This window comes from Tachyglossus aculeatus, chromosome 21 (genome assembly GCF_015852505.1).
Source record: "Tachyglossus aculeatus isolate mTacAcu1 chromosome 21, mTacAcu1.pri, whole genome shotgun sequence".
Lineage (NCBI taxonomy): Eukaryota > Metazoa > Chordata > Mammalia > Monotremata > Tachyglossidae > Tachyglossus > Tachyglossus aculeatus.
In genome coordinates this window covers 7,232,294-7,259,810 of record NC_052086.1, presented here as the reverse complement: position 1 = coordinate 7,259,810, position 27,517 = coordinate 7,232,294, and the positions used below count along the sequence as shown (strand labels likewise).

General features: G+C 46.2%; 2 protein-coding genes and 1 non-coding gene across 14 annotated transcripts in view; 2 read left to right on the top strand and 1 right to left on the bottom strand.

Annotated features, from left to right (window-relative positions):
- Nucleotides 1-15,350, top strand: part of CHEK2 (checkpoint kinase 2) — a 50,494-nt gene extending 35,144 nt beyond the window's left edge. For 2 of the 12 annotated variants that reach the window (XM_038763123.1, XM_038763130.1), the window contains 4 exons: nucleotides 1,326-1,456; nucleotides 3,986-4,071; nucleotides 10,733-10,813; nucleotides 15,179-15,350. In XM_038763123.1, the coding sequence (XP_038619051.1) occupies nucleotides 1,326-1,456; nucleotides 3,986-4,071; nucleotides 10,733-10,813; nucleotides 15,179-15,301 (421 nt within the window). In that variant the 3' untranslated portion in view covers nucleotides 15,302-15,350. Of the gene's footprint in view, nucleotides 1-1,325; nucleotides 1,457-3,131; nucleotides 3,317-3,985; nucleotides 4,072-8,641; nucleotides 8,709-9,535; nucleotides 9,631-10,732; nucleotides 10,814-14,638; nucleotides 15,025-15,178 lie in introns of those variants that run through there. The other 10 variants (XR_005455352.1, XR_005455353.1, XM_038763125.1 and 7 more) reach the window with 10 other exon arrangements.
- LOC119943021 lies at nucleotides 8,986-9,176 on the bottom strand. The gene has a single exon (XR_005455508.1). It is a non-coding gene; the product is annotated as a U2 spliceosomal RNA (small nuclear RNA).
- Nucleotides 15,351-22,130: 6,780 nt separating the features above from the next.
- Nucleotides 22,131-27,517, top strand: part of TTC28 (tetratricopeptide repeat domain 28) — a 478,850-nt gene continuing 473,463 nt past the window's right edge. The window contains exon 1 of the mRNA XM_038763228.1: nucleotides 22,131-22,175. The gene's annotated coding sequence lies outside the window, so the exon portion shown is untranslated. The remainder of the gene's footprint in view (nucleotides 22,176-27,517) is intronic.

The window sequence follows — 27,517 nt, the reverse complement described above, 5'->3', positions numbered from 1 at the left end:
TGACAAATACATTATTATTCTCTGGGACTCATGGGGAGGCGCATGGTTAATCCCTGGGGCCCTTAGCAATAAATTTTTTGATTAAGCCTTGGAGCCCACAGTGATAGGGGATGTGGTTAATCCCTGGAGTCTATAGCGATAGAAGGCTGTGGTTAATCCCTGGAGCTCCTAGCGATAAGGCGTGTAGCTAATTCCTGGAGCCCATAGCGGTAGGGCATGGAACTAATCTCTGAGCCCTTAATGGAGGGGGGAAGGGGTCCCTGGAGTTACAGGTGGGGGGGGCCGCCATCTGGCCATGCAATCTCTCGTCCTGGTGACGTGGCCAGGCTGAGGCTGCTCTGTGGGTTGGTGGATAGAGCTTGGCCCCAGCAATCAGAAGGACCTGCGTCGTAATCCTGGCTCCGCCACTTGTCTGCTGTGTGACCTTGGGCAAATCAGTTCACTTCCCTAGGCCTCAGTTCTCTCACCTGTAAAATGGGAATTAAGAGTGTGAGCCCCATGTGAGACAGGGACTGTGTCCAACCTGATTAACTTGTATCTACCCCAGCGCTTAGAACAGTACTTGGAGTCCATAGCGATAGGAGGCTATGGTTAATCCCTGTGTCTGATGACAGTTAGAGTGTGATGGCAGTGGCAAAAAGCCTCCATGGAAAAAAGAGAGAGGATGGGCATGGGGATGTCAGCTGCTGTTTTAGAGGGATGGAGCTCCCATGTGGGAACCCAGGGGGCCGAGTGGGGGATTTTCGCGGGGAGGAGCTGCAGTCTGTGGAGCCTGGATGTTTGAACAGCTGCCTGTGGGCTGGGACCCAGGGGTCCGGACACCAGGATGGGGATCCTGGTGGCATTTTCTAGCCTCTCTCGGCAGTAGAAGTGGTGGTGCACTGTTTGAGGGGAGTTGTGCACACATCGCTTATTTACAGACTCCACCTTAATACCGAGGAAGAGAGGTCTTGGGAAGACAGCTTAGAGCGTGTGAGATTGGGGGACATAGAGTCACAAAAGTCCCTAAAAATAGTGGAAGGAAAGGGATATGGGGAAGGGTGGGTGGACGGGACAGGGTTATCAGGTCAGGTTCCAGTGGCACATAAATTTATGGGAAGGGCACCCCATGATTTAGCTGTTCATGATGCCTCCCCATTTTCAAAGAACATAGGAAGTGTTGTGGAGTACACCTGTACTGCTACTCAGTATTTGTTCAGAGCAATCTAATTTTTGATTATGAAGGGTCACCACTGCACATTATCATCTGACCTTTTTTAAAAAAAAACAAAACAAAACCCAAAACACACCATTTCATTTTATTTTTCCTCTTCCCCTATTCTAAGCCTAGGTGGATATCCACCATTTGCTGAGCCATCACTTGCTAAGCATAAGACTCAAGTACCTCTGAAAGATCAAATCACAAGTGGGACATTGAACTTCATTCCAAAGGCCTGGGCTCATGTCTCAGAGATGGGTATGTACTGTGACGATCACTCGAGCTAGTTCCAGACATAGCTTTAGGGGGCACAGAACCTCAGAAGTTTCCAGAATGGGTTGAAACACACTGCTGAGGATGTCGTCCCTGAGAAAGAGATAAATGGCTTTAAAACACTCAGTCGATTCTCCCCTCTCCTACCTTAATTGGCTGATTTTCTGCTACAACCCAGCTCACACACTTGGCTCCTTTAACACCAATTTCCTCATGTACCTCGATCTCGTCTGTCTTGCCGCCAACCCCTCACTCGCATCCTCCCCCTGGCCTGGAACTTCATATTCGACAGACCATCACTCTCCGCACCTTCGAAACCCCCCTAAAATCACACCTCCTTCAGGAGGCCTTCCCCAACTAAGTCCTCGTTTCCTCTACTTCCTCTTCCCTCTGCATTGCCCTGGCACTTGGATTTGTACCCTTTATTCACCCCACCTTCAGCCGCACAGGCCTCCTCTGTGTGGCAGAGGAGGAACCCGTGAAGGAGACTGAGAATGGGCTACCAGAGAGATAGGAGGAGCACCAGGAGAGGTCGGTGTCAGTGAAGCTGAAGTTGAATAAAATCTCCAGGAGAAGGGGGTGATCGAAAGTGTCGAAGGCAGATGAGGATTAGGATGGATTAGGTCTTTGAGTTTGGCAAGAAGGAAATCATTGGTGACCTTTTGAGAGGGTGGTTTCTCTGGAGAGACTGAGATGGAAGCCAGATTGGAGGGGGTCAAGAAGAGAATTGGAGGAAAGGAAATTGAGACAGCAGGTGTAGACAACTCAGTGAAGGAGAGGAATTGGTAGGAGGGAGATGCGGTGATAACATGGGATGGTTTACCACCGTTCTGGAAAATTCACCCTCTCTGGCCCCGCGGGGGCTAGCACAAGAAAATGTAAAGCAAATCTCATTTATACATAGGAAAAAATATATGCTCTTTTTTGTGGCCTGAAAGGGCTTGAAAATCAAGGCCTTACTCTGCCCTCCCCTTTCTAGAATCAACTGGGTTTTCTTTACACAAGAGTCAAGGGGGTGGTGGGGGTGGCCCAAGCGGTGGCAAAACAGGTTTGCCTGCTTGGAGGTGCCCGTTTCTGGAAAAGAGAGGCCAGAAGGCTTTAGGACCCTGCAGATACTTTCGGGACTGACCCTGTTAATGGTCAGTGTGCCCTAGTAGAGAGATCACAGTCCTGGGAGTCAAAAGGACCTGGGTTCTAATGCAGGTTTGGCCACTTGCCTGCTATGTGACCCTGGGTAAGACACTTCACGCCTCTGTGCCTCAGTTACCTCATCTGTAAAATGGGGATTAAGTGTTTGAGCCCACGTGGGGCATGGACTATGTCCAACCTGATTAGCTTGCATCTACCCCAGTGATTAGTATAGTGCCTGGTGCATAGTAAGCACTTAAATACCATAAAAAAAAGACATGAAGTCCACTCTCATTTACTCTGTTCTTATTGGTCCTCTGGTTTTGCATGGTGAATTCATTCTCCTCTCTTGCAGAGTGGGAGAGCAACAAATTCGAGAAACAAACCCAAAAATGAATTATTGGAGTTTAAAATTAAATGGACTACAAGTTTTCCTTGCTTGACCTGGGTTCTTGTCATGTGGATTTAGACTCAACCAGATTTTCTATAACACCATTCTGCCGTTTTGTTTTGCATTGTTTTTCCTCTGAAGGCAGTCCCATCAGGAAATGAGGAAGAGGCACCTAATAGGAGGTTTTAATAATTCCCCAAATGAAAGTGTGGCAGAAAATTTCAAAAGAAATTACAACTGTCAGGAATGTAGGCCATGATAAATCGTATCACATGCATGTTACTTGTATAAAGGAGTTTAATTCAAAGACACAACTTTTCTTCAAGGTAAAAAAAAATATCCTGGATTGGTTTTGCTTCACTGTCATAGTCCCCTGTCAGTGAAATGTTGTATAATTCTAGCAAATATGTATTGCCAGAAGAGGGTCTTTGTGAAGTCCAGGTATAAGCAAACCTTCCCATCGTCCTCATGGGTTCAGAAAAGATTTTTCTGAAAATCGAGGTCATGAAAACTGTGTCCTTCCCCACTTAAATTTTGAGCATCTTGTTGGTCAGGAATTATATACTGTTCATGTAAATTGCACTAGTGCTTAGTACTCAGCAGGGGCTTAATACCATAATCCATCTATTTTTCTACATGAAAAAAATAGAAGTTTGATATCTGAAATATCGTATTTAGAAGTGCATTGAGGCACTTGTTTTGGAGGAGAAAATGGAAGGAAGGGAAGCCGAAAATGGGCAGAGAGGGTGTGTTTGTCATTTTGAGACCTACCTCTTCCTTTTGAAGAAGGTATTGCGAGAGGAGGCGGAGAAGAAAGATTGAACAATGAAATGAATGTGGCAAAGCGGCCTCAGGGTTAGGCTCTTTCTGTAGGAACCAGGCCATTAAGCGGGATGTCTTAATGAATTAATTTAATGATGAGTCGACTGTTATGTTTTGTTTGCATTGTATCAAATGGAAGAGTAATATACTGGCTCATTTTATGTGATTTTCAGCCGTGGATCTCGTAAAGAAGTTGCTGGTCGTGGACCCTAATGAACGCCTTACAACAGAAAAAGCCCTAGAGCATCCCTGGCTTCAGGTGGGTATTGGGATTTGCCGTTAAACTAGCCCTGTGCAACTTACGAATTGTGTGTGTGAGGTGATACTGGAGAGCTTTTAACGCAACCTTTGCCTTGCTGTACCAACTTAACAGCTCATAACTTCGCTGGTCCTCAGTTGCCTCATTTTGTCTTCAACAGCTCAGGAGGGTAAGGTGTGGCAGACGTTGTTATTCCCATTTTATTAAAGAGGAAACAGAGGCCCAGAGTGGTCAAGTGACCTACCTGAGGTCATACGCAGGCCAGTGGCGGAGGTGGAACTAGAACAAAGGTTTCTTGGCCTTGTGACCCGCACTCTTTTCACTAGATCATTCTGCCTCCCTGTTTTTGCATATAGAGCGGTGGCTATCATCAAGAGATTTTATTAATTACAGTTAAATGGGCTTACATTTTACAAATAGTAGAATAAATCTCGTGGACTGTGACCCCTGTGTAGTACAGGACATGTATCTCGTCTGATTATCTTGTATCTATTTTAGTGGTTGGCAAAGTAAGTGCTTAATGCATCCTTTTATTATTATTATTATTATTAGTTACAAATATAGTATTGAACAAACACAGTAAATAACAAAAGGGTACCATATGGTTTATTCTGAGAAAAGTACCCATCTTTATAAAGATACATGTTAACTCTTTATTAATAATACTATAATATTGAAAAGCACAGTGAATAACAAAGGGGTACAATATGGTTTACTCTGACCCATCTTTAGGAATATACATGTAAACTCCGGCCGTGCCACTGACTTGTTGAAATGGATCCGGCGTCTTGCCGGATTCTTCTTCCTGCTCAACTGCCATCACAGGTCTTCTGGGCCTTGCTTCTGATTTCCTGTGAGGCCTAGTGCAAATTGCTTTCTCGTATGCCCCAATTTCCTTTCGGGAGGTGAGAATTCCTTTTCTCACAAAGCAGTTGGTTCGAACTAATATTCCTGAAGTGTAGGTGATTGTGAATAAAAGTCTAGTTCGTGTTAATGGCAAGGAGTTTTTCAAAGGGGTGATGGTGGTATTCTGCTAAAAAAGCAAATGTATAATCTAGAGTTCTCTGGGTAGATTGCCATATTTTCCCCTCTTTTGAGATCATATGTGACTTGTTAATTTTCAAAGCCAGTGTGAATAGACTTGTGGCTACCTCCATGTGCAGCATGGTTCCATGTGTATTCATTCATTTTGCCAGTGGGCATCGACACACATTACTGCTCAAAATAAGCAGATTTTTTTTAAACATACCAACCACTTTTTTGGAAAGAGTTCACTTGATTGTGTCACTAATTTTATTTTCTGCTAAGATTTCTTGTTAACTTTTTCTTTCTTTATCTGGTAGTTTCTTTTGGGAGGAGTCGGCTTTGACACACCCCGCCCCATACATGCACACAGATATATTTTGTGATTAGTATCTGTACTGAATTCAGAGTCAGCATTGCTGGATCATAAAGGCCAAATCATTTTTTTCAAATTTATAGATCTGTGCCTGGGTGGTTGCCTAGGAAACAGCATTTTCTCCCCCTACCCCGAAAGGAAATCTCAAATTATTAGGCACTCAATAAGTCCCACACATTTGGAACAGCAGGGCTCTCTGGAGATGTACACTTTAGAAACAAAAGGGTGCCTGCGGCACAGAGGATTTAAATCTGAAGGAACAGAAATTTGCCTCTTGGCTCAGAAGAGAAAGTTGTCCTTGGTGCAATATGAATGTGAGACAGAAACATTCACCATGCCATTCACAGGGGCAAGTCAAGTCCCCAGTATAGGGACTGTTCTTCAGTGCACTCTTCATTAGGATCGACTATGACAATCTTTGTGGGTCGGGGTGAGTGACCCCCTTGTTGTCAGACCGTTATGGGCAGGACGACACAAGAGGGAAGAATTCGTAATGGGAGACTGGTCCGGGACTCTAGTGGTTTGGGCAGGGAGGAGGATGACTGGGGGAGACTCCTTCAATGTAGGGGGTCCCAATCGCCATCTTTTGGGGTGGAAGGGAGATCCTACTAAAACACCCATTAGCAGGGTGCCCTAGTGGAAAGAGCCTGGGCCTGGGACTTAGAGGACCTGGTTTCTAATCCCAGCTCCACCGTTTGTCTGCTGTGTGACTTTGGGCAAGTCATTTCACTGGTTAGGTTGTATCTTCCCCAGCACGTAGTACATAGAGTGTCTGGCATGTAGTAAGCGCTTAACAAATACCATGACAAAACAAGAAACAAAAACTCCTCTCAGCAACAAAAATCAATCAATTGTATTTACTGAGCTCTATATGCAGAGCACTGTACTAAGTGCTTGGGAGCATACAATATAATACATTCCCTGCTCACAAGGAGCTTACAGTCTAGAGGGGGAAATAGATATTATTATAAATCAGTTAGGGAGATACATAAGTGCTTTGGGGTTGGGGGCGGGGTGAAGTCAGGGTGATGCAGAAGGGAGTGGGAAAAGAGGAAATAAGAATTTAGTCAAGGAAGGCCTCTTGGAGGAAATGTACCTTCAGTAAGGTTTTGCAGGTAGGGAGAGTAGTTTTTGTTGGTTATGAAAAGGGAGGGTTTTCAGGGCCAGAGGACAGACGTGGGCAAGAAGTCAATGGTGAGATAGACGAGGTAAAGTGAATAGGTTGGCATTAGAGGAGCAAAGTGTGCAGGCTGGGTTTTAGTAGGAGAGCAGCAAGGGAACTGAGTGTATTAAAGCCGATGGTATGGAGTTTCTATTTGATATGGAGGTGGATGGGCAACCACTGGAGAGTCTTTAGAAGTGGGGAAACATGCACTGAATGTTTTTGTTGAAAGTTCATCGGGGCAGGAGAGTGAAGTATGGACTCGAATGAAGCTGAAAGCTCTTCCCTGGTATCGTTGGCCACCAGGAGCTCATCCTTGGGGTGAATAAACTTCACATGAATCAGGAGGGGGTTGCAGGGGTGGGGATTTTTTTGGCCCAGGGAATCTTTCTGGGACTCTACAATATCATCATCAATCGTATTTATTGAGTGCTTACTGTGTGCAGAGCACTGTACTAAGTGCTTAGGAACTCACTATCCTGAGTTGAGAGCAGAGCTGGGGGGAGCATCTCATAACCATTTTGCTGTGTTTGGCTCCAGAACCAGGCCATTCAAGGGGAAATGTTAACAGTCCAAGAGAGACCAGCACTGTGTCAGGTCACAGTTTTTTAGTGGGGAGTCAGTGGGGAAGGAGCATCGCCTAGTGGAAAGACCATCGGCCTGGGAGTCAGAGGACCTGAGTTCTAATCCAAATGCTTGCTGTGTGGCCTTGGGCAAATCACTTCACTTCTCTGTGCCTCACTTCTCCTTCACTTCTCTGTGCCTCACTTCTCCCGTTCTTCCTCCTACTTAGACTGTTTGCTTCACGTAGCACAGCCAACATAATTAACTTTTATCTACCCCAGCGCTTAGAACTGTGTTTGACACATAATAAGCGCTTAACAAATACCATATAACAAATGAACAGAAAAACAACTTCCATCTGGAATGGAATTATGTTTTCTTTTTAGGCTATGGATTCAACCTGAGCCGCATATAGGACATGGTTTGTGTCCAACCTGATTGTCTTGTATCTATCCCCCTTCTAGACTGTGAGCCCGTTGTTGGGTAGGAATCATCTCTATATGTTGCCAACTTGTACTTCCCAAGCGCTTAGTACAGTGCTCTGCACACAGTAAGTGCTCAATAAATACGATTGATTGATTGATTGATTGTATCTATCCCCCTTCTAGATTGTGAGCCCGTTGTTGGGTAGGGATCGTCTCTATATGTTGCCAACTTGTACTTCCCAAGCGCTTAGTACAGTGCTCTGCACACAGTAAGCGCTCAGTAAATACGATTGAATGAATGAATATCCCAGCTGTTAGTACAGTGTCTGGTACATAGTAATCATTTAACAAATACCATACATAAAACAACAGCGGTATTTTCCTTGCAATCATCTTGAAAGAAAACTTCTGGAATGGATTAAGGGATGGTATGATGTCAGCTCACTTCAGGATTCACAGTTTGGCTGACATTCTAGACAGGCTTTCTTTGAAAGTGGAGTGTGTAGCTGACAATGTCAAAAGGGACCCAAAGTGTCTTGAGTTGCGCTGCCTCTAGATCTACTTGGGATTTTGTGCAGAGAAATTCCTTTGTGTTTGTAGAAGCTGCGAAGTTTTTTGGAAGTCATAGTCATAGTATTTATTAAGAACTTACTGTGTGCGGAGCACTATATTAAGTGTTGGGGAAGAATACACAGGTGGAAATTAGATACGGTCCCTGGAAATATCACCGAATAGAGAGTCAAGGGACCAGTTTTATTCTTTGTGACCTTGGACGAGTCCCCTTTATTTGCTGGGCCTCTTCTCTGCTGGCTGAACCTTGGGAATACTTCTGACCTGCTTCACAGAACCTGCCTGTCAATCAGTAGGAATGTGAAAGGAGAGGAGAAGAAATTCAAATTAATCAATTCTTACTTGTTAGAAGTCAATACAGGACGCTTGGAAAGGAGGAGGTGGAAACTAATCAAGCTTTGGGTTTAATCTGTGAATTTTTCCATGCTACCCACCTTCTCTTTTGTATAGGAAATAGAGAATGCTTAACCCAGCATGCCATAGTTTATGGATGAAATAAATATTTTTCTGGGGTATACTGAGCACTTCCTGTGTGCAGACACTTTATTCAGTTTTTATGGAGATTTTGGAATTATTGGTGAAATTATGTCTTTACCTTTCTTCCGGAGTCCTGAAATTATGACAGTATGTAAATACAAAAGGTTACCCATTACATCAGTCAATCGTATTTATTGAGCGCTTACTGTGTGCAGAACACTGTACTAAGCGCTTGGGAAGTACAAGTTGGCAACATGTAGAGACAGTCTCTACCCAACAGTGGGCTCACAGTCTAGAAGAAATCAATTCCCCCACGGGGGAAAGGCACCTAGCCTGGAAGTACTGCAATACCAGGCCGATGCATGGAGGGGACAGAGCAAGCTCCCAACCCACCTCCTTTCTCCAAAAAGTTGCTGAACACAGCGTCTTCACATCAAAGATGTATCAGATATTAAACTGATAAGAACAGATTCTACACTTGATCTTAGCCAAAAGGCCGAGAAGTGAACATGTAACTTAGCTCAATTTTTTTGTTGTTTCCACTGCTGGTTGATGATAGGATTTCAATATTGTAGACAGGTGTTAAGTCAGGTAAGTCTTCTATAAAACTAATAATGCCATTTAAGAGTTATCCTGCATCTTGGTTTCTCACTATTTTTCTCTTCTACCCTATCTTTTAGCTATTTCATTGCTTGTTAGTGCCTCTTTTGGGGAATGTGAAAGAAGAGGAGAAGAAATTCAAATTAATCAATTCTTACTTGTTAGCAGTCAATACAGGAGGCTTGGAAAGGCGGAGGTGGAAACTAAATCAAGCTTTGGGTTTAATCTCTGAATTTTTCCATGCTACCCACCTTCTCTTTTGTATAGGAAGTAGAGAACACTTGACCCAGCTTGCCATAGTTTATGGATGAAATATTTTTCTGGGGTATAAATGCAGAGAACATAAAAAGGACAGTCCGACTGTAAGTTCATATAATGTGTCTGTTTATTGTTGTAGTCTATCAAGCGCTTAATACAGTGCTCTGCATACAGTAAGCATTCAATAGACATGATTGACTGACTGATTGACGGGAGTGCTAAAATGACTAATGCTAAGGGTGATGTTTGGGAGGGAATGAATTAGGAAATGCCTTTGGAAGAGGTGGTTTGTAGGAGGGATTGAAAGATTTGAGTGGGGGAAAGCATAGCCAGTGGATTGGAGATGAGTCAGGAGTGAGGTGCAGTTCCAGGTGTATTATTATTGGTAATAATAATAATAGTTATACTTGTTAAGCACTTACTGTGGTGCCAAGCACTGTACTAAGTGCTGAGGTAGAGAAGAGATAATCAGATTGGACACCGTCCCTGTCCCACATAGAGCTCATAGTCAAAATAGCAGGGAGTATGATTTAATCTCCATTTTACAGATGAGGTAACTGAGGCATCAAGAAGTGCTTTGTCCAAAGTCACGCAGCAAACAGCTGGCGGAGCCAAGATTAGAACATAGGCTTTCTGACTCCCAGGTTTGCTCTTTCCACTAGGCCACTAATAGTATTTATTAAGTGCTTACTGTGTGCAAAGCACTGTAGTAAGTGCTGGGAGAGAATACACACGTGGGAATTAGTCATAGGCCCTGTCTCTTGGGAGGAACAGAGAGTCCAGACTGATGTGTTGTGGGAAAAGAGGATGGATAGGTAAGAGTCAGCTGTTGGAAAGCCTCAAATCTAATGGTTATCAGTTTTTGTTTCATGCAAAGGAAATTGGGTAACTTTGGGGGATTTTTGAGAAAGTGATGCATTCTGAGCGGTGTATTAAAATGTTCCAACCATACCTGTAATAGCGAAGAAGGGAGAGGCTTGAGATCATAAAGGTGGAGCGAGGATAGGGCCAGTGGCAGAAATATTGTAGAGGATGTAGAGGGCTCAAATTCAGTTTGTTGCAAGCTCGACCTGACTCCATCATAGACTTGAAACCCCAGGGACCTGAGCGTAGATGGGTTGTTCAGGTGAGAACACTGGACTGGCTTGTGATTGCAGTGTTTTTGTTCTTTTTTAATATGCCTTTTTTTTAAAATAACTTTCACAGGACGAATCTATGAAAAACACATTTGAAGGGCTTCTAGTGCAACAAAAGGAGTCAGTACCTCTTCCACAGCACCCCAGACAGGTATATATATGTATATATTTTGTATTATTCATAAAAACAAATCCCATATTCAGTGCCTTCCCCCAACAAACACTCCCAGATTAGTTGCCAGCACCCCATGTCCAACACACACATCAGGAATTTTCTGCACTTTCGTATATATGCTATTCAATTGTACATTCAATTGCTTTGTATTTGTAAATGTGTTTTATATGTCTTCCTCATTAGATGTATAAGCTCCTTGCGGGCAGGGAACATGCCACTTCTCTCTTTTGTACTTTCAGAAGCTTCATACAATGCATTGCATTCAGTGGACGCTCAGTAAATATTATTATTACTACTACTGCTTTGACCAAAGAAGAAGCATTAAAAGCTAGAGATGGTACATCATACATTAAGCAGTTTGCTCTGTGCCATTTATAAAAATATCTAGAGATGTATATTTATAAAGATTTTACGGGCTGGCAAAATATCTATTTTAAGGTTGTAGATGCTTTGTTTCAAGTTTAATATCGAATCCCGGCTCTGCCAATTGTCAGCTGTGTGACTTTGGGCAAGTCACTTCACTTCCCTGTGCCTCAGTTCCCTGATCTGTAAAATGGGTATGAAGACTGTGAGCCCCCCGTGGGACAACCTGATCTCCTTGTAACCTCCCTAGCGCTTAGAACAGTGGTTTGCACAAAGTAAGTGCTTAATAAATGCCATCATTATTATTATTATCTCCTGAATTTACCTGTTTCCCTTTCAAAGGATGAGGAAAGGTTTTTAAGGCCTGGGCAGAGAGTGGATTCTGTTAACTTTATTGGGGAGTAGGAGAATCCTTTTGAATTAAGGTTTAGAGTCATTAGGAGAGCTGTGTGATGTCGTATGTTGTTGTGTTGTTGAGGATGGTTTGATCATTGTTGACTATTTGGCATTTTAATGGGATTTTATATTTTAAGGTGTTTCACATTTATTACTTAACCATGACTCGCCCCACCCCCCCGCCCTCAAACACCCCCGCCTTTGAAAAATAGGCGAATGGCCATTTTAGTGATGGGAATGTGAACTGAAAGCTTTAACCATCACTATTATTTATATTAACGTCTGCTGTCCACTCTAGACTGGAAGCTCCTTGCAGGGGGGCATGTGTCTACTGACTCTGTTGTACTGCACTCTCCCACATGCTTACTACAGTGCTCTGCGGTTAGTAAGCGCTCAATAAATACCATTGATAGATTGATCACCCGCGGAATCAGGGACAGAGTTGGGGCTTTACGCTTTGAAATTTGAACTCTCAATTCTTTGTTGGATGGGAAAAGAGCGAGAACGGGAAAAGGCAGGAAGGGCAGAGGCGTGCAGGAGGGGTTCGAGGGGATCCAGATGCAGCAAGCCCTGGAAAGATCACGGGCCTGAAAGTCAGAGGACATGAGTTCTAATCTCAACTCTATCCCACGTCTGCTGTGTGACCTTGGGAAATCACTTCACTTCTCTGAGAGAAGCAGCGTGGCTCAGTGGAAAGAGCACAGGCTTTGGAGTCAAAGGTCATGGGTTCAAATCCCTGCCCCTCCAATTGTCAGCTGTATGACTTTGTCAGCTGTTTCCCTTAACTTCTCTGTACCTCAGTTACCTCATCTGTAAAATGGGGATTAAGACTGTGAGCTCCCCGTGGGACAACCTGATCACCTTGTAACCTCCCCAGCGCTTAGAACAGTGCTTTGCACATGCTTAATAAATGCCATTATTATTATTCTCTGTACCTCAGTTCCTCAGTCTTGGACTTGCTTGGGCCTCTGGGCTTTAGGGTTCAGGTGGCCATCAATCAATCAATGGCACTTATTGAGCACTGACTATGTGCAGGGCACTGTAGTAAGTACTTGGGTGAGTATAATACAACAGAATCAGCAGACACATTCCCTTTCCATAACAAGCTTATAGTCTAACGGGGAGACAGACATTAATATGAATAAATAATTCATGCCTTCCACTTCCTTCCCCTCCCTTTCCTTTCTCCCTCTGCCCTTACTCTTCTCTGTTCTCTGAATTCTCCTTCCTACAGGCTGGCACCTCAGGATTTTGGGGGTCATAAACATGTTCTGAAAAACGTAAAGCGGATACACAACCCAAAATTTCAGAGGGGTCTCACCAAAATCAGGACATCTGGTCACCTTATACTAAACCGCCGAGGTTCTTTGAAGGAGTCGTTGAGCATGTGGAAAGAAGGGAACCGGTTTTTCTTTTTAAAAGCTTTTGACGGTATTCCACATCAAAGGCTTTAAAAAATTGAGCTATTATATTACAGGAGAGAATGTTCCCATTTGGAATAGAAAACTGGCTAAAAGATGGGAAACGAAAGAAAGGGATAAACGACCATATTTACTGAATGGAGAAGTCTAAATGTTGGCATCTGTCAGGAATAGGGGTTAGAACTGATTTTATTGAGCATCTTTATAAATGACCAGAAGGAGGGCCTGCCCTGTGACTTCTCCATGTTGCAGGTGACTTTTTGGAGGTGCCACTGAGCTCATTCTGGGTGCATAATGCCAGGTAGTTGAGGATAAACTAATTTATCAGGGAGAAGAGGTAGAAAACTCCTCATTATTGGTTTTTAAGCACTGTTGCCTTGCCCCCCTTCTCACCTCGCTACTCTTCTCCTACAATCCAGCCCGCACTCTTCATTCCTCTAATGCTAACCTTCTCACTGTGCCTCGATCTCATCATTTCGCCTCTGACCCCTCGCCCATGTTCTGCCTCTAGCCTGGACTGCCCTCCCTCCTCAAATCTGACAGACAATTACTCTCCCCTCTTTCAAAGCCTTATTTAAGGTACATCTCCCAGGGGCCTTCTCTAAGCCCCCCTTTCCTCATCTCCCACTCCTTTCTGTGTCATCCTGACTTGCTCCCTTTGTTCATCCCCTCTCCCAGCCCCCCAGCACTTATGTACATATCTGTCATTTATTTATTTATATTAATGTCTGTCTCTTCCCCACCCCACTCCCCACCCCGAGACTATAAGCTTGTTATGGTCAGGCAACATGTCTGTTTATTGTTGTATTGTACTCTCTAAAGCACTTAGCACAATGCTCTGCAAACAGTAAGTGCTCAATAAATACGATTGAATGAATATAATATAACAATAAACAGACATGTGAACTACTACTGTGAGGTGTTCCCACCTTTTGGGAAGAATTCAACGGAACTGGAAAAAAGTACAATCAAGCAATATTATTTATTGAGCGCTTACTGTAAGAGTACAGTACAACAGAGTTAGTAGACAGGTTCCCTGGGAAACAAATGTACAGAACGGCAACTAGAATGATCAGAGGGTTGAAGCTGCTCCCATTTGAAGATAGATGGAAAAGACTTGGGATGCTTCAATAGGTAAAAATGAAGCCTGAGGAGGGGACATAGGATTTGGAGTGAATGAAATTCATTCAGTTATGTATATTGAGCGCTAATTGTTTGCCAAGCACTGTACTAAGCGCTTGGGAGAGTACAATATAACAATAAAATCTTGAAGGGTGAGGATGGGGCTAGTGTGGAATTATTCACCAAATCTCACAACCCAGGAGTTGAGGGGGGACCCACTGAAGCTCAAACAAAAAGGAACAATTCTTTGTACGGCAAGTGGCAAGCATCTGGAATTCATTACCACTGGAAGTTGCATAGGCAGAAAAGAGCAATTGGTTCAAGAAGGGTTTTTATCGAATTCATGAATGAGAGGCCCATAATGGGTTACTAGAGGGAAGGTTAGATTCTTAGAGGGAGAAGTTAGAAAGTTCAGGGCGGGTTTGTGAACGACAGATTCATGGTGGTTTATTAAAAGGAAAAGTGGGCAGGCCTGCAGCCGTTACATTGTTTCTTCAAGGGTCCTTTGTCACCATCCAGGTGAAAATACTGGGCTAGATGGCCACGGATCTGAGCATTGCTGAAGCATTTCTCATACTCTTGCGAAGTGAAGGATCGTTATATTTATCGGAGCCGATTGTCCTTGCCTCACATCGATACTGCTCATTTTCAAATCAATGGAAGTTCAAAGAAAGTAAAAAAAGGGGAGTCTTCAATAAAAACCAGAAAAGCTATACCATCGTGAGTCAAAATCAGTTTTTAGACAAAGGGGACGGAGTCAACTTAATGCCTCTTCACCCCCTCTGCCAGACTTCACCCCTTAGGGAAAGTGGATGACGGTGAGCGGGGAACAGTAGTGACCTTGGATATGAGATTTCCTGGAGTACCCCTTTAATTTGTCAAATGGAAAACTGCTTTCTGTTTTATACCTTGAAGCAGCTATTTTCTCACACTTGTAGAATTTACCAGGAGGAGTATTACATTTTGAAGATGTTAATGACCAAGGGAAATGCACTGAAATGTTTTTGGTGAGAGCTTTTATATTCCCCTCTGTCTTTAGCCTTCTACAAGCAGAAAGCGTCCCTGGGAAGAAGAGGAAGAGCAACCTGGCACCTCAAAGTGTTCTGTTCCTTGTGCTTCATTTCAGAGAATCCAATTGCTAGAAAAGAGGCAGAGAAAATGACTTTTTTTCTTGTTTTTTTATTTTTTAAATAGAAAAATTGTTTACCAAATCATTGATGTACAAATAAAATTCATGAATGGAATCCTTCTTGGCATTTGAATAGCTGGAATGAAAAACTGGCTGATTGCAAAAATTAAGTGTGGGGAAAATCTTTCCTTTTTCTTTGCTTTTGATTCCAGGGAATCAGGAACAAAAATCAGATGGGCGTTTTGGATTACATCTTTCAAGTTCAGGGAAAGGTTTGCAGGCATAAGGAAAAGATAAAAGTAAAGGAATAATGATATTCTTACTGCCCATAGGCCTATATAAAAATGGTTATTTTTGGTGCAAATTTCATCTTGGGAGTCTGTGTTTGGTCTGGGCCCTAAAATTTAGTTAAGGACAAATATTTCATTTGAGTAATTGCATTTTGTCACATATTTCTGCAAGTCATTTTATTCCCAGGCCTGCCTATCCCCCTCTACCTAGAATGGAGTCTGAGAGTATTTCATGACAGCACGGCTGATCAGGACAGAGCCAAGGGTGCCCTGTCTTATCCATTCCCATTGCCAGTGGGGTAGAGCAAGAATATGGAGTGGATCCAGTCCTATTGAACTTATTCTGTGCGTCCATGCTGGAGGATGGAGGAGCTGGGTTCTAATCCAGGCTCTGCCACTTGTCTGCTATGTGACCTTGGGCAAGTCACCTAACTTCTCTGTACCTCAGTTTCCTCATCTGTAAAATGGGGGTTAAGACCATGAAACCTGTATGGGATAGGGACTGTGTCCAAACTGATTTTCTCATATCTACCCCGGTGTTTAGTACATAGTGCTTTTTTATTGTATTTGTTAAGTGCTTATTACACGTCAAACACTGTTCTAAGTACTAGGAAAGGTACAAGTTAATTGGGCAGATACAGTCCCTGTCCCACATGGGGCTCACAGTTTGAGTTAGGAGGGAGAACAGTCTATCTCCGTTTTACAGTTGAAACTGTGTTAGAAAGGAAGTGAAGTGACTTACCCAAGGTCACACTGCAAGCAGTTGGCAGAGCTGGGATTAGAACCCAGGTCTGCATTCCACTAAGCCATGCTGCTTCTCAGGTTTAACAAATACCACTAACCCCCCCCCAACCCCCCCCCCCCCAACAACAACAAAAAAACCCCACCAACAAAACAAAAAACTAAAAACACCCAAGAGACCTGGATGTTAGTGTTTGAATATGCTTTTGCACCTTTGGGAAACTCTTCCAACCCAACAGACACCGTGCTTTATCAAAAGTCATAGGAAAAGTCATTCAAAATTACCATATGCGGATGACTGCCCCATGCAGGCACAAACCCAAGAAAATTGTAGGCCGTTTCACTAATTGAGCCAGGCATTGTGAACTGATGATAATTCTAAAGAAAAGTGAGGAGATGTACCAGCTTGCCCCAGGGAAGCCAGAAAAACAACCAAAAATATATGTTGGGAGCCGAGAGTCAAATGCTGCCACAGAATTGTTACCTAGGCAGTACGCTGGTCAGTGACACTGTAATAAACATGAAAGGAATGGCTCTTCAGTAAAAAAACGTAGGAGCTAGAGACATGGAGACAAAAGAAAAAATAACACCAACCGCTGGAAATATTAAACTTACTAAAACAACGTTTTTGTGTACAGTGAGGTTAGGACAGTGGGTTCTTGCGTTGACCTTTCCAACCTCACACACAAATGTGAATTTCACCAATAGTGTCTTTGAATACAGAGGACATTATACCTATTTTATAATTTTATATTCTAAATTGATTCATTTCCTATTTCTACAAATAACCACCATGTTTATTTGTCACACGTCCGCATGTTTTGTTTTGTTGTCTGTCTCCCCTTTCTAGACTGTGAGCCTGTTGTGGGTAGGGACCGCCTCTATATGTTGCCGACTTGTACTTCCCAAGCACTTAGTACAGTGCTCTGCACACAGTGCTCACTATATACGACTGAATGAATGAATGTTTTGGTTCACCATCTTGTGAGGGAATATAAGCTTCAAAGCAGTTGTTCCCATCAATAATTCTGCTTGCTCATAGTGAACAACTGTAAACATTTGAATTTGATAACCATTTTTTCCTATTGTCTTCTTCTTCCCTTCATATTCCCATTCCATGATTTATATTTTAGTTTTCCCAGATGTTTGTCAGTTCTACTTGGATGTAAAGGAGCAGAAAGTGAGCTCTGTCTGCTCATACTAATTGGATACATTACTATTACTATGTACAAGATTACTTGTACACTAAGGAGATGGAATCGTGAACTTTCTCTGCTCCCATAATAGATCCCCTTCCCCTTGTTTTGTTTCCTAAATGGCCTGGCGTCTAGCAGAGGGATTGGTTGGAAAATCATCTTCTTCTCCTCCCCTCCTGGCATCATTCCACCAGAAGAGAGAGCTGCTCTGAGCAGTGGGGGTGAAGGTATGCCTCCTCTGATGGGAGTTTTTAGACACTTGTATATTGGATCCAAGCAATTGCATTCAATTTAAAACCTTACTGTAATTTTTGGAATGGGGTGGAGAGGATGTCAGTTTGGGACAGGATTAAAAGTTTAGGGAGGAGAGTAGTGGGTCTGACAGAACTTCCAATACTAGTGTATGATGGCCTTTGAAAGCACTTAGGTCCACATCTGTAATTTATATATATTAATGTCTGTCTCCCCCGCTGGATTGTAAACTCGTGGGCAGGGGACTTGTCAGTCAACTCTGTTGTACTGTACTTTCCCAAGTGCTTAGTACAGTGCTCTGCACACAGTAAGCACTCAGTAAATACCACTGACTGATTGATAGATTGCCCCTCCACTTTGCTACCGCCTGCAGACTGCATTTGGGGGCTGAATCCCGAGGATGGAGCAAGGAGCGGGTACGGTGCTGAGGACCTGATGCCTTTCTGCTTCTCTCGGGGAACATCACCATGGTATCCATCACAGCGCTTAGTAATAATTGTAACGATGATAAAACAGTGGTATTTATTAAGCACTTACTATGTGCCGAGTACGGCTCATACTATCCTAATCCTCCTCGACCTCTCAGCTGCCTTTGACACTGTGGACCACCCCCTTCTCAACACGCTATCCAACCTTGGCTTCACAGACTCTGTCCTCTTCTGGTTCTCTTCTTATCTCTCCGGCCGTTCATTCTCAGTCTCTTTTGCGGGCTCCTCCTCCCCCTCCCATCCCCTTACTGTAGGGGCTCCTCAAGGGTCAGTTCTTGGTCCCCTTCTGTTCTCTACACTCACTCCTTTGGTGAACTCATTCACTCCCACGGCTTCAACTATCATCTCTACGCTGATGACACCCAAATCTACATCTCTGCCCCTGCTCTCTCCCCCTCCAGGCTCACATCTCCTGCCTTCAAGACATCTCCATCTCGATGTCTGCCCACCATCTAAAAGTCAGTGTGTCCAAGACTGAACTCCTTCCCTCCCAAACCCTGCCCTCTCCCTGACTTTCCCATCGCTGTTGACGGCACTACCATCCTTCCCGTCTCACAAGCCCACAACCTTGGTGTCATCCTCAACTCCGCTCTCTCGTTCACCCCTCACATCCAATCTGTCACCAAAACCTGCCGGTCTCAGCTCCGCAACATTGCCAAGATCCGCCCTTTCCTCTCCATCCAAACCGCTACCCTGCTGGTTCAATCTCTCACCCTATCCCGACTGGATTACTGCATCAGCCTCCTCTCTGATCTCCCATCCTCTTGTCTCTCCCCACTTCAATCCATACTTCACGCCGCTGCCTGGATCGTCCTTGTGCAGAAACGCTCTGGGCATGTTTCTCCCCTCCTCAAAAATCTCCATTGGCTACCAATCAACCTACGCATCGGGCAAAAACTCCTCACCCTCGGCTTCAAGGCTGGCCATCACCTCGCCTCTTCCTACCTCACCTCCCTTCTGTCCTTCTCCAGCCCAGCCCGCACCCTCCGCTCCTCTGCCACTGCTAATCTCCTCACTGTGCCTCGTTCTCTCCTGTCCTGCCGTCGACCCCCGGCCTACGTCCTCCCCCGGGGCCTGGAATGCCCTCTCTCCACACATCCGCCAAGCTAGCTCTCTTCCTCCCTTCAAGGCCCTACTGAGAGCTCACCTCCTCCAGGAGGCCTTCCCAGACTGAGCCCCCTCCTTCCTCACCCCCCACCTTAACTCGTTCCCCTCCCCACAGCACCTGCATATATGTATATATGTTTGTACGTATCCATACGTACGTGACGTGTACGTGACCTCTGACTCCCAAGCCCGTGCTCTGTCCTCTGAGCCACGCTGCTGTGCACACAGAAAGTGCTCAATAAATACGATTGAATGAATGAATGAATGAATGAATGAACATGGGCTTGGAAGGCAAAGGTCGTGGGTTCTAATCCCAGCTCTGCCACTTGTCTGCTGTGTGACCTTGGGCAAGTCACTTCATTCCTCTGGGCCTCAGGTCCCTCATCTGTAAAATGGGGATTAAGACTGTGAGCCCCCCGTGGGACAACCTGATCACCTAGTATCCCCCCCAGCTCTTAGAACAGTGTTTTGCACATAGTGAGTGCCTAACAAATGCTACCATCATTATTTATTGAGCGCTTACTGTATACAAAGCACTGTACTAAGCGCTTGGGAGGGTACACTATAACAACAGACACATATTAAGTTTAACAAATACCCCAGTCATTGTTATTCAATAACATTTATAAAATAATAATGATGTTATTTGTTAAGCGCTTACTATGTGCAAAGCACTGTTCTAAGCACTTAGGGGATACAAAGTAATCAGGTTGTCCCACGTGGGGCTCACAGACTTAACCCCCATTTTATAGATGAGGGAACTGAGGCCCAGAGAAGTTAAGTGGCTTGCCTAAGGTCACCCAGCTGACAAGTGGCAGAGCAGGGATTCGAACCCATGACTTCTGTGATGAAGCCTGTGAGCCCCCCGTGGGACAACCTGATCACCTTGTAGCCTCCCCAGCACTTAAAACAGCGCTTTGCACGTAGTAAGCGCTTAATAAATGCTATCCCTATTATGACAGCAGCGTGGCTCAATGGAAAGAGCCCGGGCTTTGGAGTCAGAGGTCATGGGTTCAAATCTCTGCTCCACCAATTGTCAGCTGGGTGACTTTGGGCAGGTCACTTCCCTTCTCTGGGCCTCCGTTGCCTCATCTGGAAAATGGGGATGAAGACTGTGAGCCCCCCCGTGTGGGACAACCTGATCACCTTGTAACCTCCCCAGCGTTTAAAACAGCGCTTTGCACGTAGTAAGCACTTAATAAATGCTATCGCTTTTATGACAGCAGCGTGGCTCAATTCATTCATTCATTCAATCGTATTTATTGAGCGCTTACTGTGTGCAAGCACTGTACTAAGCGCTTGGGGAGTCCAAGTTGGCAACATGTAGAGACAGTCCCTACCCAACAACGGGCTCACAGTCTAAAAGGGGGAGACAGAGAACAAAACCAAACATACTAACGAAATAAAATAAATAGAATAGATATGTACAAATAAAATAAATAAATAAATTGAGTAACAAATACGTTCATATATATATATGTATATATATCATCATCATCATCAATCGTATTAATTGAGCGCTTACTATGTGCAGACCACTGTACTAAGCGCTTGGGAAGTACAAATTGGCAACATATATATCTATATATACAGGTGTTGGGAGGGGAAGGAGGTGGGGCGGGGGGTGGGGGGCTCATTCATTCATTCAATCATATTTATTGAGCGCTAACTTTGTGCAGAGCACTGTACTAAGCGCTGGGGAAGTCCAAGTTGGCAACATCTAGAGACGGTCCCTACCCAACAGCGGGCTCACAGTCTGGAAGGGGGAGACAGAGGACAAAACCAAACATTAACAAGATAAAATAAATAGAACATGTAGCAATAAAATAAATAAATAGAGTAACAAATAGGTTCCAACATATATCCAGGTGGTGTGGGGAGGGGGCTCAGTGTGGGAAGGCCTCCCGGAGGAGGGGAACTCTCAGCGGGAGGGAGGGAGGGAGGGATGGAGGGGTCCCCCCCTCCACATCCCCGGGCTTCGGAGTCAGAGGTCATGGGTTCAAATCCACCCCAGTGCTTAGGTCGGTGCCCGGCCCACAGTAAGCACTTAAATAACACCATCATTTCGAACGCTTAGTCCAGCGCCCTGCACACAGTAAGCGCTCAAAAGAAACATAAAGAAGCAGCACGGTTTAGTGGAAAGAGCACGAGCTTTGGAGTCAGAGGTCATGGGTTCAAATCCCAGCTCCACCTATTGTCAGCTGGGTGACTTTGGGCAGGTCGCTTCACCTCTCTGGGCCTCCGTTGCCTCCTCTGGAAAATGGGGATGAAGACTGTGAGCCCCCCCGCCGTGGGACAACCTGATGACCTTGTAACCTCCCCAGCGCTTTGAACAGTGCTTTGCACATAGTAAAAGCTTATTATCATCATTATTATTATTTTTTCTGGCTGCCAAGCCCGGGCTGTTTCCCCTGAGGCACGGTGCTTCTCTGGGAAAAAAAAGAAAAGAGGCGGGGCGGGGGCCTGGGCCCAGCCCTTCCCCGGACGGCCGGAGGGGGCGCGCGCGCGCCCCCGCCCGCCCGCCCCCTCCTGGCGCCCCCTGGCGGCCGCGCCCCCTCTCTCCCGCTCCGCCCGGCCGCCGGCGGGAGGGGCGGCGGCGGCGCCGGGAACAGCGTCCTGCTGGGCCCGGGGGGCGGAGAGAGGGAGGGGCGGGCGCCCCGCGGAACGGCGGAGAACATGGCGCGCGGCGGGGCCGGCGCGCGGCACTAGGCGGCGGCGGCGGCGGCGGCGGAGCCGCTTCCCGACCGCCCCCCCCCCGCCGGCTCCGGGGATGATGGAGGAACCGCCCCCAAAGGCCCGCGGCCGCAGGAAGCGGGAGCCCGATCCCGCGCCGGTAAGACTTTCTTTGTCAAACTTCGGGGCTGGAGAGGAGCCCGGACGGCGCGGGATTTTGGGGTGGGGGGGGGGGGTGCGGCCCCGGGGACCGCCGGCAGGGGGCGCTCAGCCCGGGGGACCGCCGGCAGGGGGCGCTCAGCCCCGGGGACCGCCGGCAGGGGGAGCTCAGCCCCGAGGCCGCCGGCAGGGGGCGCTCAACCCGAGGACCGCCCGCAGGGGGCGCCCAGCCCCGGGGCCGCCGGCAGGGGGCGCTCAACCCGGGGACCGCCTCAGCGGGCGCTCAACCCGGGGATCGCCGGCAGGGGGCGCTCAACCCGAGGACCGCCGGCAGGGGGCGCTCAACCCGAGGACCGCCGGCAGGGGGCACTCAACCCGAGGACCGCCGGCAGGGGGCGCTCAGCCCCGGGGCCACCGGCAGGGGGCGCCTCAACCCGAGGACTGCCGGCAGGGGGCGCTCAACCCCGGGGCCGCCGGCAGGGGGCGCCTCAACCCCGGGGCCAACGGCAGGGGACGCTCAACCCCGGGGCCGCCGGCAGGGGGCGCTCAGCCCCGGGGCCGCCGGCAGGGGGCGCTCAACCCGAGGACCGCCGGCAGGGGGCGCTCAGCCCCGGGGCCACCGGCAGGGGGCGCCTCAACCCGAGGACTGCCGGCAGGGGGCGCTCAACCCCGGGGCCGCCGGCAGGGGACGCTCAACCCCGGGGCCAACGGCAGGGGACGCTCAACCCCGGGGCCGCCGGCAGGGGGCGCTCAACCCGAGGACCGCAGGCAGGGGGCGCTCAACCTGAGGGCCGCCGGCAGGGGGCGCTCAACCCCGGGGCCGCCGGCAGGGGGCGCTCAACCCGGGGACCGCCGGCAGGGGGCGCTCAGCCCCGGGGCCGTCGGCAGGGGGCGCTCATCCCGAGGACCAACGGCAGGGGGCGCTCATCCCCGGGGCCGCCGGCAGGGGGCGCTCAGCCCCACCCCACCGGACCCGCCATTCATTCATTCATTTATTCATTCATTCATTCAATCGTATTTATTGAGCGCTTACCGTGTGCAGAGCACTGTACTAAGCGCTTGGGAAGTACAAGTTGGCAACATACAGAGACGGTCCCCACCCAACAGCGGGCTCACAGTGTAGAAGGGGGAGACGGAACGAAACAAAACATGTTAACAATAAAATAAATAGAATAAATATGTACAAGTAAAATAAATAAATAAATAGAGTAATAAATGCGTACAAACATATATACATGTATACAGGCGCTGTGGGGAAGGGAAGGAGGTAAGGCGGGGGGGATGGAGAGGGGGAGGAGGGGGAGAGGATGGAGGGGGCTCAGTGCCCACTGTTGGGTAGGGACCGTCTCTATATGTTGCCAACTTGTACTTCCCAAGCGCTTAGTACAGTGCTCTGCACGCAGTAAGCGCTCAATAAATACTATTGATTGATTGATTGAGTGGGAAGGCCTCCTGGAGGAGGTGAGCTCTCCTTAGGGCCTTGAAGGGAGGAAGAGAGCTAGCTTGGCGGATGTGGGGAGATCATATCAATAATAATAATAATGACATTTATAATAATAATAATAATTTGGGTATTTGTTAAGCGCTTACGATGTGCCAAGCACTGTTCTCAGCGCCGGGGAGGATACAAGGTGATCAGGTTGTCCCGTGTGGGGCTCATAATCCTAATCCCCATTTTACAGAAGAGGGTACTGAGGCACAGAGAAGTTAAGTGACTTGCCCAAAGTCACACAGCTGACAAGCGGCAGAGCCGGGATTTATTAAGCGCTTACTGTGTGCAAGCCACTGTTTTAAGCGCTGGGGAGGTGACAAGGTGATCAGGTTGCCCCACGGGGGGCTCACGGTCTTCATCACCATTTTTCAGATGGTGGAACTGAGGCCCAGAGAATAATAATAACAATAATTATTATAATAATAACAACAATAATAATGGACTGTATTAAACACTTGGTATATGCCATAATAATAATAATAACATTAATGGCATTTATTCGGCATTTACTATGTACAAGCCACTGTTTTAAGCGCTGGGGAGGTGACAAGGTGATCAAGTTGCCCCATGGGGGTTCACGGTTTTCATCCCCATTTTTCAGATGAGGGAACTGAGGCCCAGAGAATAATAATAACTATAATAATAATAACAACAATAATAATGGAATTTATTTAGCACTTGCTATGTGCCATAATAATAATAATAACATTAATGGCATTTATTCAGCATTTACTATGTGCAAACCATTGTTTTAAGCACTGGGGAGGTGACAAGGTGATCGGGTTGCCCCACGGGGGCTCACAGTCTTCATCCCCATTTTTCAGATGAGGTAACTGAGGCCCAGAGTATAATAATAATGGAATTTATTAAGCGCTTTCTATGTGCCATAATAATAATAATAATATTAATGGCATTTATTAAGCACTTACTATTTGCCAAGCACTGTTTTAAGCACTGGGGAGGTTACAGGGTGATCAGGTTGCCCCACGGGGGGCTCACAGTCTTCATCCCCATTTTTCAGATGAGGTGACTGAGGCCCAGAGAATAGTAATAATGTAATTTATTAAGCGCTTGCTATATGCCATAATAATAATAATACTATTAATGGCATTTATTAAGTGCTTACTATGTGCCAAGCACTGTTTTAAGCATTGGGGAGGTTACAAGATGATCAGGTTGCCCCACAGGGGGCTCACAGTCTTCATCCCCATTTTTCAGATGAGGTAACTGAGGCCCAGAGAATAATAATAATAATAATAATGGAATTTATTAAGTGCTTGCTATGTGCCATAATGATAATAATAATATTAATGGCATTTATTAAGCGCTTACTATGTGCCAAGCACTATTTTAAGCATTGGAGAGGTTACAGGGTGATCAGGTTGCCCCATGGGGGGCTCACAGTCTTCATCCCCATTTTTCAGATGAGGTAACAGAGGCCCAGAGAATAATAGTAATAATAATGGAATTTATTAAGCGCTTGCTATGTGCCATAATAATAATAATATTAATGGCATTTATTAAGTGCTTACTATGTGCCAAGCACTATTTTAAGCATTGGAGAGGTTACAGGGTGATCAGGTTGCCCCATGGGGGGCTCACAATCTTCATCCCCATTTTTCAGATGAGGTAACAGAGGCCCAGAGAATAATAGTAATAATAATGGAATTTATTAAGCGCTTGCTATGTGCCATAATAATAATAATATTAATGGCATTTATTAAGTGCTTACTATGTGCCAAGCACTGTTTTAAGCATTGGGGAGGTTACAGGGTGATCAGGTTGTCCTACGGGGGGCTCACAGTCTTCATCTCTTCTTCCCCATTTTACAGATGAAAGAACTGAGTCACAGAGAAGTCAAGTGACTTGCTCAAATTCACACAGCTGATAATTGGCAGAGCCGGGATTTGAACCCATGACCTCTGACTCCCAGGCCTGTGCTCTTTTCCCCTGAGCCACACTGCTTCTCTAATAATGATGGTATTTGTTAAGTGCTTACTATGTGCAAGGCATTGTTCTAAGTGCTGGGGAGGTTACAAGGTGATCAGGTTGTCCCACGGGGGGCTCACGTCTTCATCCCCATTTTACAGATGAAGGAACTGAGGCACAGAGAAGTCAAGTGACTTGCTCAAAATCACACAGCTGATAATTGGCAGAGCCGGGATCTGAACCCATGACCTCTGACTCCAAGACCCATGCTCTTTTCCACAGAGCCACGTTGCTTCTCTAATAATGATGGCATTTATTAAGCGCTTACTATGTGCAAGGCACTGTTCTAAGCGCTGGGGAGCTTACAAGGTGACCAGGTTGCCCCACGTGGGGCTCACGATCTTCATCCCCATTTTTTCAGATGAGGTAACAAGCCCAGAGAATAATAATAATAATAATGTCATTTATTAAGTGCTTACTATGTGCAAGGCACTGTTCTAAGCGCTGGGGAGGTTACAAGGTGATCAGGTTGCCCCATGGGGGGCTCGCGGTCTTCATCCCCATTTTTCAGATGAGGGAACTGAGGCCCAGATAAGTGAAGTGACTTGCCCAAAGTCACACAGCTGACAATTGGCAGAGCTGGGATTTGAACCCATGACCTCTGACTCCAAAGCCCGAGCTCTTTCCACTGAGCCACGCTGCTTCTTTATTTTTTTTTGATGTTGTAAGTGCTGGGGAGGTTACAAGGTGATCAGGTTGTCCCACGGGGGGCTCACAGTCTTCATCCCCATTTTTCAGATGAGGTAACTGAGGCCCGGAGAAGTGAAGTGACTTGTCCAAAGTCACCCAGCTGACAGTTGGCGGAGCTGGGATTTGAACCCATGACCTCTGACTCCAAAGCTCATGCTCTTTCCAGTAAACCATGCTGCTTCTTTATTTTTCTTTTGAGCGCTTACTGTGTGCAGAGCACTGGACTAAGTGTTCGAAATGATGATGTTATTTAAGTGCTTACTGTGGGCCAGGCACCGACCTAAGCACTGGGGTGGATACGAGTAAATTGGGTTAAACGCAGTCCCTGTCCCACGTGGGGCCCACACTCTCCGTCCCCATCTCACAGATGAGGTCACTGAGGCCCAGAGAAGTGAAGTGATTTGCACAAGAGCACACAGCAGATAAGTGGCAGAGCCGGAATTAGAATCCACAACCTTCTGAGCGCTTACTGTGTGCAGAGCACTGTACTAAGCGCTTGGGAAGTACAAGTAGGCAACATATAGAGACGGTCCCTACCCAACAACGAGCTCACAGTCTAGAAGGTGGAGAGAGGCAACAAAACAAAACATGTGGACAGGTGTCAAGTCATCAGAATAAATATAAGTAAAGCTAGATGCACATCATTAACAAAATAAATAAGAGTAGTAAATATCATCATCATCATCATCAATCGTATTTATTAAGCGCTTACTATGTGCAGAGCACTGTACTAAGCGCTTGGGAAGTACAAATTGGCAACACATAGAGACAGTCCCTACCCAACAGTGGGCTCACAGTCCAAAAGGGGGAGACAGAGAACAAAACCAAACATACCAACAAAATAAAATAAATAGGATAGATATGTACAAGTAAAATAAATAAATAAATAAGTAGAGTAATAAATATGTACAAGTAAAATAGAGTAGTAAATCTGTACAAACATATATACAGGTGCTGTGGGGAGGGGAAGGAGGTAGGGTGGGGGGGATGGGGAGGAGGAGAGGAAAAAGGGGGCTCAGGGTGGGAAGGCCTCCTGGAGGAGGTGAGCTCTCAGTAGGGCTTTGAAGGGAGGAAGAGAGCTAGCTTGGCCGATGTGCCGAGGGAGGGCATTCTAGGCCAGGGGAAGGACGTGGCCAGGGGGTCGACGGCGGGACAGGCGAGAACGAGGTACA